At 50.9% G+C, this 14,547-nt stretch overlaps 1 protein-coding gene across 24 annotated transcripts in view; it reads left to right on the forward strand.

Moving 5' to 3' along the window:
• PCBP3 (poly(rC) binding protein 3) overlaps positions 1-14,547 on the forward strand; it is a 38,842-nt gene that overhangs the window by 1,694 nt on the left and 22,601 nt on the right. For 20 of the 24 annotated variants that reach the window (XM_066553754.1, XM_066553763.1, XM_066553755.1 and 17 more), the window contains exons 2-7: positions 10,118-10,259; positions 10,538-10,561; positions 11,338-11,370; positions 11,904-12,020; positions 12,526-12,657; positions 12,928-13,056. In XM_066553754.1, the coding sequence (XP_066409851.1) occupies positions 10,191-10,259; positions 10,538-10,561; positions 11,338-11,370; positions 11,904-12,020; positions 12,526-12,657; positions 12,928-13,056 (504 nt within the window). In that variant the 5' untranslated portion in view covers positions 10,118-10,190. Of the gene's footprint in view, positions 1-10,117; positions 10,260-10,537; positions 10,562-11,337; positions 11,371-11,903; positions 12,021-12,525; positions 12,658-12,927; positions 13,078-14,547 lie in introns of all 24 variants that reach the window. The other 4 variants (XM_066553753.1, XM_066553761.1, XM_066553762.1 and 1 more) reach the window with 2 other exon arrangements.

A 14,547-nucleotide genomic window follows, 5' to 3' on the forward strand; every position in this document is an offset into this window, starting at 1 on the left:
ACAAAAGCAAATTTTTCTTCTTGGGAAATAACTGCAGGAAATGTTCTTTTAATCTTGCTGAATTAAGAGGATGCTTATTCCTTCAAAGAAAAATGGTCATTTTGAGGTGGGGACAAAAGGCTGCTGGGACAAATCTCTTTATAAGTGCCTCCAACATTATTTCAATGCTTTCAAAATAGCATTGGTGAAGCTGCGGGAATGTAGCGCGGGATGCGGGAAGAGGAATGCTGTTGGGATTGCTGGTGGATGGAGCAAATCCCTCAGTGGTGGCCAGCTCCCTTTGGGGGTGGACCAGGGGGCACGGGGAGCTGCTCACTTCCCACCTTGAGGGATACTCCCCTAGGTGCCAGCCAGCCATGCTGCTTTGGTGGTCCCAGGATTGCTTTTCCCAAGGGATCAGTTGCTTTTTCCAGGCCCCCTCTTGGAAAATGGGTGTTTGTTGTGGAGCAGGTGGAGAGGGCACCTTGCTGGTGGCACGGCTCTCCGTGGTGGGTCGGGACATGCCTGGCACACTGGGATGAGCTTGGTCCCGATGGTAGTGGAGCACTGGGAGCCCTGACTGCAGGCTTTGTGTGCCTTTGAAGAGCAGGGGACGGTCCCCAAACCCACAGGGTGGCACCTCTCTCCTTGAGCCCCCTAGTCCTGCAGCATGAGGATGGGTGACAGCCCCTATGACGGGAGTCTGATGGTTCTCTGCAGCTGCTTTATGGCCAGCTGAGTTGGAAAGGGAATTTGAAAGCTTCCCCAGTCGATGAGGGCTGTCTCCATCCACTGAGCTTTTTCCCAGCTTCCTGCTGAACACATCCATCCTGGTGCTATGATCGCATGCACACACACACATCTGGTTTAATTTATTTATTTAATTTGGGGGTTGCTAAGTGAGCTGGCAGCAGGCAGTTGGGGCACCCTACTGCCACCAAACCCCTTCCATTGCATGGATGCAACCTTGGAGCTGGATAACACCCATGGCAGAGGCAGGTTGTGGTATTGGTGATATCAGTGGCGCATCCCCCATGGATTTTGACAGACCCACGGCTCTTCAGGGATACAACCACTGCAGTGCCTGTGCCCTCACTTCCAGGGCCAGGTTTAGGGATGGAGCAGTCGTGACCAACAGCCCCAATTCCCAGCAGAGCCTGGCTGGGGTTTGGCTCAGCATTGAGACCCGAGGTTACAGAGGACCTACCACAGGGAGAAGGGGAAAGGAGAGGCGGCTCTCCTTGATTGTAATCGGGGTTGAGGTTTAGCTGAAGTGAAAACAGATCAGGAGTGACAGTTTTGGAGCCTGCTGTCAGGGTCTGAGCGCAGCACGCTGGCGATCCACCCCCAGATGCCGAGGGCCCCCATCCTCCTCCTCACCAGCTGGAGCGGGGAGAGCCAGCACTGCGCAGGATGGGGACAGTGCAGCCCAGCACAGCCACCACACGGCCCTGTCACACATGACCCTGCAGCCCCTTCCTTTGGGCTGGGGACAGTGTCAGGTGGGACACCGTCCTGTGGTGGCTGTTGGTGTGGGATCCCTGCTCCCGCCTCCTCCAGCCCTGCACCAGTGGGTGCTTGGCAAAGGAGGGATGGGGTCAGTCTGAATCCTGACCGAGCCCCTCAGGGTGCTGGGTTGCTACTCCAGGGAAGGCAGAAACAATAGTCCCATTTCCCACTGATCAGTCTACCATTCCCAAAGAGTATCCATGGCCAGGGTGAAAAGTCATAGGTTTGGGATTGCGGATAAAGAGCACTGGATTCGACCGGGATTGATGGGACCAGGGTGTTTGTAACTCCTCCCATCACCCTTGATTGATCCCCACATGTTTCTGTGCTGCACCTAATCTGTCCCTTACGTCTCCAGCATGGCAGCTGGGGGGAGTGGGAAGACCTATTCCCCCATCCCTGGATCAGGAGGGGCTTGGAACTGCCCCAGGTGCTTTGAGAAGTTGGGTGGCATTCATGAGAGTAGCCCCAGCCCCCATGTTTCTGTCCAGCAGTGCCTGGACAGACTGCTCTGGAGCAGCCCATGTGCTCCAAACCTCATTCCTGTTTCCAAGGATTAGAGAAATGGAGATGGGATGAGATGAAGCAGTAGATTGCTTTACTCTCAGGATGAAGGGATTTGTGGACTCCCCCCAGATCAGTGGATTGAAAATGGAGGGAAGTAGATTGAAAATGGAGGAAATTATTGGCATGATGCTGCCTGTGGGATTAAAGCCAGGGCAGCCGGCAGGCTCTGGAGGAGGAGGTGAATGAGGGGGGTTGTGAGATAGCTGCTGCTGGGCATTGTGGAGAGATACTCCTGGATGCATCCTTATCTGTTTTGGAGGGTGCCCTGGAAGGTGGGCACTTTCTGCTTTCTCAGGTCCATGGAGGGATTCTCCTCTCAGCTGTCCCCCAGCTGCAAGGATGTTGGGAATGTGCCTGGAGCTTTTTGCAGTGCTGTGCCTCTCATTTCCAGAATGCTGAGGAACAAGCTGCTTGTCTCTGGAGGTCCACACACCTCCCTGTGCTCTCTCTTTTGCTAGCATCCAGCATGGGTCTGTGGCTGTGAGCATCCTTTTTGGGGAGTCCTTTGGGTTCCCCTGAAAAATGACATCTAAAATCTGGCACTTAGGGGGCTCATATTTGACTGTCTCATCCCTTGGGGTGTGTTTCCAACTGCGCTGGCTCCTTTGGGGCAAGATATGGGTCCTTTGGGGCTGATGCACAACCCTGGCAGAGCATCCCTGGGGCATCTGTGGAGGCATCTCCTGCTGCAAGGTGGCACCTCCTGGCTTCTGTTCCTTGGCCTTTGGCTGGGAGGAAATAACCCTGAATTGGGTGCATCTGGCTTGGTGTCAAGGTTGTAAATGTGGTTGTTGAACAGACATGAGCTTTATTTGCCCACACATGAATGTTTGGAAGTTTTAAAGAAGGATAACTGGCATGGCATGGCTGTGGAGAAGCTCTTTTCCTGGTTCTTCTTCAGTGCAGCTTAAGCCCCTCACTCAAGGCCCTATGTCCCTCTGCCCTCCTGCGCTGCAGAACCCTGGTTCCTCCAGCCCTTGCCCGTGGGTCCGTGTTTGCTGGCCCCAGGGCTGTGGAGTTGCTCTCTGCTGCCTGGATCTCCTTTGAAGAGCCAGTTCACCATTCCTGGTTTCATTCTCCTGGTCTTGCAAGTCAGCTTGTCACTCCCAGCCACTTTCAGGTGGATGGGGAGCATTTCTTCTGTTCCTGTGCACTTAATTGCACACAGTTAAGTTGCAAAATTCTATCTTATTTTCTTCACATTGCTGCACTCATTTTGGCTTCTTGCTCTGGTTGCCAAGAGCTTCTCCCACCTGGGTTGTCACCTGGCATTTTAACAGGAGTGTCCCTGATCAATGTTTTGGGGGGTTTTAGAGCATTTCCCAGCCATTTTCCAGTGGTTTCACCCACCCCAGCTCCCTGCACACCCCACAGTTACTCCGCTCTCCGGTGGGCTTGGTCCAGCTGCCCTCTGCAGCACTGCTTGTGGTGCTTCCCAAGTGCCACTGGCAGTCAGGGACATGGACGCAGAGCGTGTCACCGAAGCAGTCACTTTCCTGGTCTCTGCAGTGCCAGGCGATGACGTTTGGGATTCTTTCCCCTGGCTCGGCTTCTGCAGCAGAGCCCGCCCCACTCTGCAGTGCCGAGCCCCGCAGCAGGGTCCAGGCTGGGTGGGCAGTGCAGTGCTGCTGGCTCTGCCTCCCTCAGCCCACTGGGGCACCTGGCATCAGCCAAGACCCAGCCAATGCTTGATCCTCGCTGGACCATCAGCAGCTCCCATGGATACTCCCAGCCTCTCTAAAATAATGGCTTGATTTTGGAAGGACAGCTGATATTTCAGGAAAATAATGTAATTCCTTTTATATATCCTTTAATCTGCTGGCAGACAAAAGGAGAAAGAGTTGATGTTCCTTATCCCAGGAAATGCTATTTCCTTGGCACTCAGGGTCTTGCCAAAGGCTTACAGACATGTGCCGGTGCTTCTGGTCACTGAGTCATGGTGGACCCAGCTGCAATGAGCATTGGCTTTCATCACCTCATAGGGGGAAGTTTCTGATGCACTTACGCAGTGTGACATTCACTGAAAATACTGTTTTCATTGGCAAGTTGTTCCAGAAGTAACTAAAAGAGTGATTTGGAAGTGGCTGAATTACAGCACGATGTTCCCATCCCCTCCCTGCTCACCCCAACTTTCCAAAATTAGCTTTAATTAAACAAATTAAGTGAGGACCCATTATTCTTTGAATAACTCTTAATAATTCTAATAACATTGTTGAGGTAGTGGTTAAACAGGTTCAAGCCACTGGTTTTGCTCAAGGTCTCACAATCAAAAAGCCCTGAAAACAGCCCAGACAAGGTTTTCTGGCTTTCCTAAGGACATCTAACATCCTGCTGCTACTACATTGCATTTCCCTCACTCTGTGTCTGACCTCTGCTTGCAACACTGCAGCAGCTCATGTGAGCTAATGGGAATTCTGCATCCTAGATCTCTGCAGATGCATCTCTAAGGTACCTAAATTTCTTCTAAACCTGTAATTAACACAAACCTCAAGGTTTTATCTCCCACAAATGTATCAGGGCACAGAGATACGTACTCTTATCCTGCTGTCCTGTTGCAGTGGGGAAAATTATGTTCCAAACCATCATCCTGGGGAGCTTGGCAGGGAAAGGCTACAGTTTCATCCAGTGACCTTGATACAAAAGATTGCAGTAGTGGTTCTGCCATCACAACAAAACGAGCCATTCTCCCTGGACTGAGCTTGCTTTGGTGGAGGTTAATGCCTGAGCCCATAAGTGGGGTTCACCAGATAAAGGAGAAAACCAGGAAATCGGCTGGGAGTTTCCTGGAGGGGAGGGCAGGTGTTTGGCTGGGATGTGGCTGTGCCCACTGCAGTGTGACTGCGCTGGAGCTCTGCATCATTGTATCAGTGCAGATATTCAGAACAAGAGGAAATGGCCTCAGGGTGTGCCCCAGGAGGTTTAGATTGGACATTAGAAAAAATTTCTTCATGGAAAGGGTGGTCAGGCACTGGCACAGGCTCTCCAGGACAGTGGTGGAGTCCCCATCCCAGGAACTGCTAAAAAGGCGCATTGATGTGGCACTTGGGGACAGGGTTTTTTACTTTGACAGTGCTGGGGAAACAGTTGGGCTTGGTGTTCATAGAGATCTTTTCCAACCTAAATGATTCTGTAAGGCTGTGATCTCAGCTGGAGGGGAGCAGGGAAATGGGAGCAGGTGACTGAGAAAGAAGCCTCCAGAGATGCCTGCTGTGGGGGCCAGAGCAGGACGTTCATCTCCTGTGCTGCTTTTAATGATTATGGGCAGGGGAGAGGCAGGAATATCCTCCTGGCTGATGTACTAGGACGGCACACAGCATCTTTTTTGGTAAAATGTTTCCACCAAAGCTGGAGAGTGGAGAGGAGGAAAGGTCAACCAAAATGACTACAGCTATGGAAAATGGCAGCAGCTGGAATTGCAGCTTTGTTCCCAAATGGCATTTGTTGTCACTTGTGTAGATGGTGCTACTGCCCTCCCACAGCAGCTGAAGCTCGTTGGTGGCTGATGCATTTCTATGTGGTTTAAGGTTTTTCCTCCTTCCAACCCTGTCTTGACCTGGCCAGACTGTGCCGTCGTCATAATCCCGAGCTGGCTGCATTGCCGAGCTTCCCAGCCTCTAAAACACCGTGCTGGAAATCTCCGGATTAGGTCTTAACGGCAAGATCAAATCAGCGGGAGATGAGTGGGGAGAAAGCTCCTGCTTACGCAGATGGACAGGCAGCCCTCCTTGAGAAAATGGGCTAGAAAGCCTGAAATGTCAGAAAAACATCCTCTTTCCTGGCCTCTCTGGCTTTTCTCTGCTTTTAACACATCCATCATTTTCCAAGGGTCAGAAAACCCTGCTCTGAGTTTTGTGAAGACACCCTCACAGAGGAAGATGCTGTCTTGAGTGTTGGATGTTCTGTCCCAGATGTTAATTCCCAGCACTAAATTCTGCCACCCCTATTTGAAATCCTGGCTGTGGGACATTGCAGTGTGCTGGAGGATGCCAAGGGTTTGTGGCTGTCTTTAACATCTGTGCTGGTGGGGTTTGTGGAACACCAAAGAGTCTGGGAAGTGTGGTGGATGTTTTCCAGGATGGCATTACCACTGAGCAACCAAGATGCTCCAGGGTGGGGTTTTGGGTGTAGTCCTTCGGGAAGGTGGCACAGCAGGGATTGCACAGACCAAGGCCCTGCCCACCCTGCTCTTTACCTGCACAGGTCATCAAGGGCTCTTGGTCAACAGGGCTCTGAGGTGTTGGATTTTATCAGCCTGCACTGACCAGGAGAAGCTGTGGCTGCCCCATCCCTGGAAGTGTCCAAGGCCAGGTTGGACAGGGCTTGGAGCAACCTGGGAGAATGGAAGGTGTCCCTGCCCATAGCAGGGGGGTGGAACATGAGCATTAAGGTCCCTTCCAACCCAAACCATTTTGTGATTCTGTGATATGCCTACAAGAAAGTGGGATTTTCTAGAGGCCCTGTGATGGGTGTGGGGGGGTGATGGAGACTTTTTCCTTTGCATTGGCTTGGTGGCACCTGTGAACTTTCCACTCAAACATTTCAGGGAGGGGGGTGAGTTATGCCAGTGGGGCATCTTTGCACAGAGTTGTCCTCTCTGTTTGTTTTTGGACGGCTTGAACATAACATTCCTATGTCCCCCAAAAACAACTCTAGGAAGCAAAGGTTGCTTGCATGGGGCTCGTGCACCCAGCGAGCCCTAGGAATGCATGGCAGGAAGAGGAAGTGGAGAACAAGGGCTGCCTTCAGCAAGCACAGAGCCAGCAATGTCCCCTACCCCCCCTTCAGGGATTTGGGCTCTGCTCAAGCTCATCTGAGCCTCCTGCCATCAGGGATAGCATCCCTGATAGGATATCAGAGGCATGATTCCCTGGATCCCAGCATCTGCTTTTTCCAACTCCTGTATGGAAGCTAGGCTGGAGAGCAACATCCAGCCCAGAGCTCCATTTCCCTTCTCCTGTTCTGTTTCATGTGCCTCCTCCTGTATGGGAGATGATTGTGTTATTAAATTAATTCAATACACAGTGTTCAGATTTCCCCTAATTGGAAGGGAATTGCTCCAATTTTAGGGATGTGTTGGTATTTGTGAGGTATCGGCAAGCATAAACACAAGAGCGCCAGCTGAGGCAATTGTTCCAACCTCTAAAAAATGGGAAAAGAGAAAAATTGGAGTGTGTACTTTTGCACGTGGGGAAAGAGGAGTCTTCCTGCTGGTCTGGGCTTTCATTTTTCCCTCCTATGCCTTGTTCTCTGATTCCTGAGTTGCTTTTTCAGACATAGGAGATTTCTGATAGATTAAGGAAATTTCCCAGAATTTAATATATTTGAACCAAGGAAGAACCAGGAAGAACAAGGAAGATTGCTCTGAGAACTGATGATGTCTTCTCCAGGCACTTTTGCAAAGGCAGCTGCAATTAACAGGTCTATTTACTGTGGCATGGGATCATCCTTTGGAAGGACATAGTCCTGCTTTGGGGCAGATCTCCCCTTGTTGTGGTGCAAAACCTTTTGGCTGCTCCTCATGCATGGAAGAAGGATGCTCCAGTCCTCCACCTGTGGTTGCCCAGGTGTGATGCTTGGCAGAGCCTCGCTTGACTCACTGTGCAACTTCCCTTCTGGGGCCTAGCTTGACACTTCTGTCTCCTAATTCCATGTCTTTGACCTCTGTGGGGCTGCACCTGCTTCGCACTGGGCTGGAGCTGGGCTCTGTATCTCCTCTGTCCGTTGGGCCGCATGTAATGGTGTCCTCGGGGCTTTCAAGTGGGGGACAAAGGAGCCATTTCAAAGCTGTGGTGAACAAGGCAGAACACAAGGTGAAGAGGAAGGGGCTGAGATTGTTCTCTCCAGGCAGGGAATGCTCTGAAATGCTCAAAATGACACTCTGGGGGATAATTTTCCCAGCCCTTTGTCCATGTAGAATGAGGGCTGTTGGGGGAGGCCTGTGCCCAGAGTAAATGCTTCGGATCTGTTGTTGCCATGCCCTCCATTGAGCTCATGAGCCCCCTATAAAACACTTACCTTTCACTAGTATGATTAAGAAAAGGCCAATATAGCTTTCCTGCTCACTGGAGCATGAAGCGTGTTTAATTTAATAATGCTGATAAAGCCAGGAGCATTTGGCTAACACATGACCCACTTTTTCAATCAATTGGAAGCATTTACGTAACAGCCTGATGCAGGGTTCCTCCTGCAAGGGATGTGGAGCTGGGGATGGCAAACACCCTCCCTGCCACAGGACCAGGGCGAATGGCTTTAGACTGAAAGAAGGGAGGATTAGATGAGATTTTAGGAAGAAATTCTTCCTTGTGAGGATGGAGAGGCCCTGGCACAGGGTGCCTGGAGAAGCTGGATCCCTGGAAGTGTCCAAGGCGAGGTTGGACTCCAGGGCTTGGAGCAGCCTGGGATAGTGGAAGGTGTCGCTGCCCATGGCAGGGGAGTGGAATGGGATATCTTAAGTTCCCTTCCAACCCAAACCATTTTATGATTCTGTGATGTCTCTGGTGAGGAGTTTGTCTCCTGGCACATTGTGAGCACTGGAAATGCTGACCTCCACCTGTCTGCTTATTGACCCTTTCTGGCACTGCCTCCCATGCATAGGAGTCAGCCTGGGGTTAACCAACACAGCTAGTTACTATTTTCCTTCATTGTACACCTTACAGTTGGCTCAGTCTTGAAAATTCCTGATCTTGCCTGTTCTGTTACAGTCTCTCAGCCCATTCCTGTTACTTTAGTCTCCAATGTTGTCGCTTTTTCCCTTGGAAATATTCTCCTTCTCCCCACCCTTAAAAGCACCTTTTGGCTTGACATAGAACCAGATAGCTTGGGTTGGAAGGGACCTTAAAGCTCATCTCATTTCACCCCCACCATGGGCAGGGACACCTTCCACTCTCCCAGGCTGGTCCAAGCCCTGTCCAACCTGGCCTTGGACGCTGTCAGGGATCAGGACCCCACAACCCTCTGGGCAGCCTGTGCTAGTGAATCTGTTTTGGTGTTCAGCACATTTAATTTCTTATCCTTCTTGTGAGGATTCCATCTTTTTTTTTCATTTGTAACATGCAGCAGCCTCAAGCCCCATGTTTGCATGTAGGTCATAAGCAGCCTCATTCCCAGTGAGCCAGTGTCCTTTAGCTTCGGGGAATTCTATCCCCCTGCAAACCACGTGGGTTTATTCGTTTTGGGTTTCATAATAACCTCTGGGAAGAGGTTTTGCATCAAACCCATATCCCAGCCACGGTCTGTGCATTGCTGCTGTTTATTCATCCTGACTTGCATTAAAGCAGTACTTGAGAACTTGTTTATCTTCTGCTTTATTTGCTCACATAAGTCCCTCTCTGAGCAAAGGGAAATGCCAGATGCTTGTGAGCAGGATGAAAAATCTCCCATCTGATACAGACTGAGGGATTAAATAACGCGAGGGAGAATTGCTCTGTATCCCTCAGCATTGCATATAGAAGAATGCTGGCACCTCCCTCTGGGACAGGACTGCTTTCCCCATGCAATGGGCTGCAGGGACATTTCATATGCCACGTCCTCATGCAGAGATGCTCCTAAAGAGGCATCAGGCGTGAAAAATGAAGGATTTGTTGCCATTCTGTGGTTTTTATTTATTTCACCCTCTTGACTTCAAAACACCAGTGACCCTCTAGAGGGCAGAGGAGGAAAGAGAGAGAATGGAAAAGGAAAACAGCATGGTTTCCTTAGATATTTGTGACATGAGTGGCTGGAAGGGGTGTGGTCCACAGTCTGCCCAGCTGGGAGCTCTCAGGTCAGGATGTGTGGCAACCAGGATGCCAGTTCTGTCCTTCTCATTCAGTGCTCCCGGAGTCAGATAGACAATCCTGACCACAGAAAAGGTGCCTTGTGGTTTTCTTTATGCTGGAAATGGTGAACTTTGGTTTGTTAGTTAGGTGCTGTGGTCGCTTTAAAGCCCCACTGCAGCCGCTGGCCCTTGACCAGGCTGCTCATCTGATGCCCGGGTCCAGAGTTGTTTTTTAGCTACTCTGTGGGGTCTGTCCCACCCCGAGGAACTTATTCTGAGAGCCAGCCTTCCCCGCTGTGTCCCCAGGTGATCCCTCCAAGGTGCTGCCTGTGCTGGGCTGCTCTCCCAGCTAGCGGACGTCTCCTGTTCCCGGTAGGAAATGGAGTCCAAGGTCTCTGAAGGCGGCCTCAATGTCACCCTCACCATCCGGCTGCTGATGCACGGCAAGGTAAGGGGCTCCCACAGTGGGGGTGTCCTCACAGGTCCCTGTCCCACCTGCCCAGCCCCATACACAGCTCTGTCCAGCTGTCCCAGCCCCAGGAATAGCTGTCCTGCTGGTGGGGAGGGCGGCATGGTGCTCCTGCTCCCTCTCATTCCTGCCCCTCAACCCTGTCCCTCTGCTGGGAACAATGTCCACCAGGTCTTCGCTTCATTATGGGGTTGGGTTGGATTCTTATCATGTTTTCTAATGTCAGTTCCTCTGGTTTTGGCTTTTTCTCTGTGTAGGAAGTTGGAAGCATCATTGGGAAGGTAAGGATGCCTTTTAATGTACCTTTGATGCTGCTCCTGCACCTGTGGTGTGGCATATGCCATAGTCACCTCTTCCCTGGGATGTCTTGAAAAGTGTTGGGTGCCTGAGCTAGGTGCTGCATTTGTGAGCCAGAAATTAGGAGAAACCCACAAAGGGGTCAAAAGACCATTCCCCTAAAAACTTCACCAACCACCAAACTGTTTCCAGCTGCTTCACTGGGTGATGGCTGGGCGTCTACAGTCATGTTGCTCTGGTGTTTTCAACAAATAACTTCATTAAGAGATACTAAAAATGTAACACAGATACATTTCAATTATATTTTAAGTAATTCTATAGCCCCTGTCTCTGAGGCCAGAGGACTCCATTTACCTTGTCCAAAAAAGCTTCCTGAGTTGCTCTGGTGTTTCCACAGTGTTTTGGAAAGTCCTGGCTCTACAGGATTAGGGGTTTTTTTGGGTGGTTTTAAAAGAAAGGTTTATGTGGCAAAGATTTTCAGCATGAACACGTTTTCCCTGTATGCTTGTGCCTTATTTTTCCATCAGCGTGTCTAACTCTGGGAAAATTCACAGTTGTGAATTTGTATATACATATTTGATCATTTACATGCTCAGCTCTTCAGCTGACCATCACGTGTGAATGCAAGGCCAGGCATCACAGCTCCCATGTTTTTGGCTACACATTGGCATGTGTTAGGGAGATGCATTTTCAGTAGGGTTGTTTTAAAGGTGGAAGCTATGAATTTTCAGTAATGGCTTGGTTTTCCCTCTTGTTTCAGAAAGGAGAGACCGTGAAGAAGATGCGTGAGGAGGTGAGCAGCCTGCTCTGTGGATGATTTGTAGGAGAAAGGGAGTGCAGAGTGGCCAGAGCTGCATATTGCCCTGTGTGATATGTGCAGTAATTCCCAGGGTCAGGACAAGCAAGCCAGCTGTCCCCAGAGCTCTTTGGACCAGTTTTTTCCCTTCACACTCAAACTCCTGTCACATTTTCCAGAGTCAAGTATTTAATGAAACATTGAAATTAAGTTACTTGTAAGATGCTTTGAGTTTTTCCAGGGTCTTTGTGCCTGCAGCTCCCAGGGAGTTGTCAGGACAGTGAGCAAAACTCTTCACAGGCAATGACCCCATGAGCTGGTCTTACCTCGATCCCATGGGTTTGCTTTGCGATAAAACATTGGAAACCCTTTCTAAGGGTTGGGATAAGGCAGGGCTGAAATCACTGCAGAGGAGGGGTGGGAGTTTGGAAGGTTAGCTGGAATGCTGTGAGGCTGGCACAGGTATCAGGCTGAGAGAGGACCCAACCTGCTTGGCTGTGGCTATTCCAGGACTCCTCTTCTCTTTCCAGAGCGGGGCAAGGATCAACATCTCAGAAGGGAACTGCCCTGAGCGGATTGTGACCATCACTGGCCCCACCGATGCCATCTTCAAGGCTTTTGCCATGATCGCCTACAAATTTGAGGAGGTGAGAAATGTGAGGCAGCCCGTGGCTGGGGACAGCAGTGCCTGCTTGGATTTTACTAACTGGGACATGGCCTCAGCACAGAACCTTTCACACATCTCTAAGTAGGGTGGGTCTGGAGCACAAGTCTGATGGGGAGTAGCTCAGGGGGCTGGGGGACTCAGCCTGGAGAAAAGGAGGCTCAGGAGGGACCTTCTCACTCTCTACAGCTTCTTGGAAGGAGAGTGTAGCCATTTAGGGGTTGGTCTTTTCTCCCAGGTAACAAGTGACAGGACCAGAGGAAATAACCTCAGGTTTGGGTTGTATATTAGGGAGGATTTCTTCACTGGAAGGTCTGTCAGGCCTGGGAACAGGCTGCCCAGGGCAGTAGTGGTCATCATCCCTAGAAGTGTTCAAGAGGGAACACTTTAGTCACCTGACCACAATGTGTGTAGATGTGCCACCTGGGCACTGGAGGTGGCTCTGGTCAGGTACCAAGGGCTGATGTGCTGCACTTTTCCTTCCCAAGGACATAACCAACTCCATGAGCAACAGCACCGCTACCAGCAAACCTCCAGTGACACTACGGCTGGTGGTGCCAGCGAGTCAGTGCGGGTCCCTCATTGGCAAGGGGGGCTCAAAGATCAAGGAAATCCGAGAGGTAAGGCAGATTCTATTTCATTATTGCCCTTCAGTGCAGCTCCTTGGAGCTGATCTGCATCCAAGGGGGAGCTGCCTTGGAAAAGGGCATACCTGTGCTGCATCACGGATCACATTGCTTCCCGGGATGGTGTGGCTGATACAGGAGCAGCATCCCACGGGATGCCGTGTGCCGGGCCCTCAGGAGGCGCATTGTGTCAGAGCTGGAGCTGGCTCTGAGTAAAGGCGTTCAGCTGTGGGATTTCTCCTTCCTCTCTCTTTCTGTCTCCAGTCCACAGGTGCTCAGGTCCAAGTGGCGGGGGACATGCTGCCCAACTCCACAGAGCGGGCGGTGACAATCTCGGGGACACCCGACGCAATTATCCAGTGTGTCAAACAGATCTGTGTGGTGATGCTGGAGGTACAGTCTGTAACAAAGAGGGTAAAGTACATATGGAAAAAAAATCCCAGCTGGCCCCACCAGAGTGCTGGGAGCTGTAGAGCGTCTCTCTCGTACCCTTCACCACGTGTTGTCGGACACTCTCATTTCCTGGTACCTCTGCTGGAAATACACCCTGTGTCTTTTCCCCACCATTGTCCGTAGTTTCTAGAGTCCCACACTGGAAGCCTGTCTGGTTGGGTGCCCCAAAGGAGGTGGTTTGTGTCAGAACAGGGGGTGGATTTAGGGCAGAGGGGTGCCAGCAAGCTGGGACAGCCTGGCCTGGCGTCCCAGCAGCACTCAGGCTGCTGTGAGAAGGATATGGGGGCTACAGACAGCCACTGCTCCAAGAACCTGGTCTGTGCCTCACAAAGACCACAACCAGGAGGAGGAGGCCAGAGCATCCCCTGCACTGGGGGAGCTGGAACTGGGAGCACAAGGCTGTGTTCCAGTGAGGCACAGTGGGAATGGTAGTGAGGAAGGCTGGTGGAGAGCAGGGACTGTAGGGCACATGGATATATGTCCAAGGTGCCCTTTTCTGGGGTAAATGGTGACAAGCAGAGCTGCAAGATCTCTGCCATGGAGAAATGCTGCTGTACCAGTTGCTGGAGATGACCTCAGCCACATGCCTCATGTCCACACCTGCCACCTCAGATGGGAGAAGCTCCAGGAGGAAAGCCCCTGGGACACAGGATGGTGACACATTCCACTCCTGGTGCATACCAGAGACAGACAAAACAGGGACCAATGTAAGGCTCTGCCTAGCTGCACAGCCCTTTCACAGCAGGAAGGAGCATGTTTCCCACTGGAAAAGCTTCAGATGTGGATGGCAAGGCTTGGCGAAGGTGATGCAAAGCCAGATGGAAGCATCTTCAGCTTGGCAGCAGCACATCTCAGCAGGGATAGCCGGGAGCCACATTACCCATCCCTGCTGGCTGTGATGCTCAGGCAGCTGCACTGCTGCCATAGGAATTTTGGATGACCAGGTCGCAGACTGCAGCACCTGATGACATCTGGGTCATCATCAGACTGCAGCAGAGATGAGCCTGAGGTGATGCTTGCCAGGTGTATTAAAAAGTTTTTCTCACAAAGCAAGGTGTGCTGCTCCTCTGTACAGCTCAGCCATGGGAAAGAGAAAGACCCACAAGTCTTCTTGCAGTCTGAAATCTGGAAAGTGCCCTGGCTTCAATGGCTCATAGAGATGTTCCATATCACCTTTCAGTCTTAAACAGATAATCCCGTCTCGTCCCCTCCAAGATTTGTAATGCAATAAAAGAACAAGTGGGTTTGCGATGCTGGAGATGTACTTTGATCAGCTTTCCCACAGACAGGTGCTTAGCAGCAGGATTTAGATAATGCTGCTTTCCTACAAGTAGATATCCAAAGAACATACAGGAATTTTTTTTTTTTTTCCATGAGATAGTGTAATTTCTATTGCCTGTCTTTATATAGCAGTCACTGAGTTGTTTAATT

The sequence above is a fragment of the Molothrus aeneus genome, chromosome 7 (genome assembly GCF_037042795.1).
Source record: "Molothrus aeneus isolate 106 chromosome 7, BPBGC_Maene_1.0, whole genome shotgun sequence".
NCBI lineage: Eukaryota > Metazoa > Chordata > Aves > Passeriformes > Icteridae > Molothrus > Molothrus aeneus.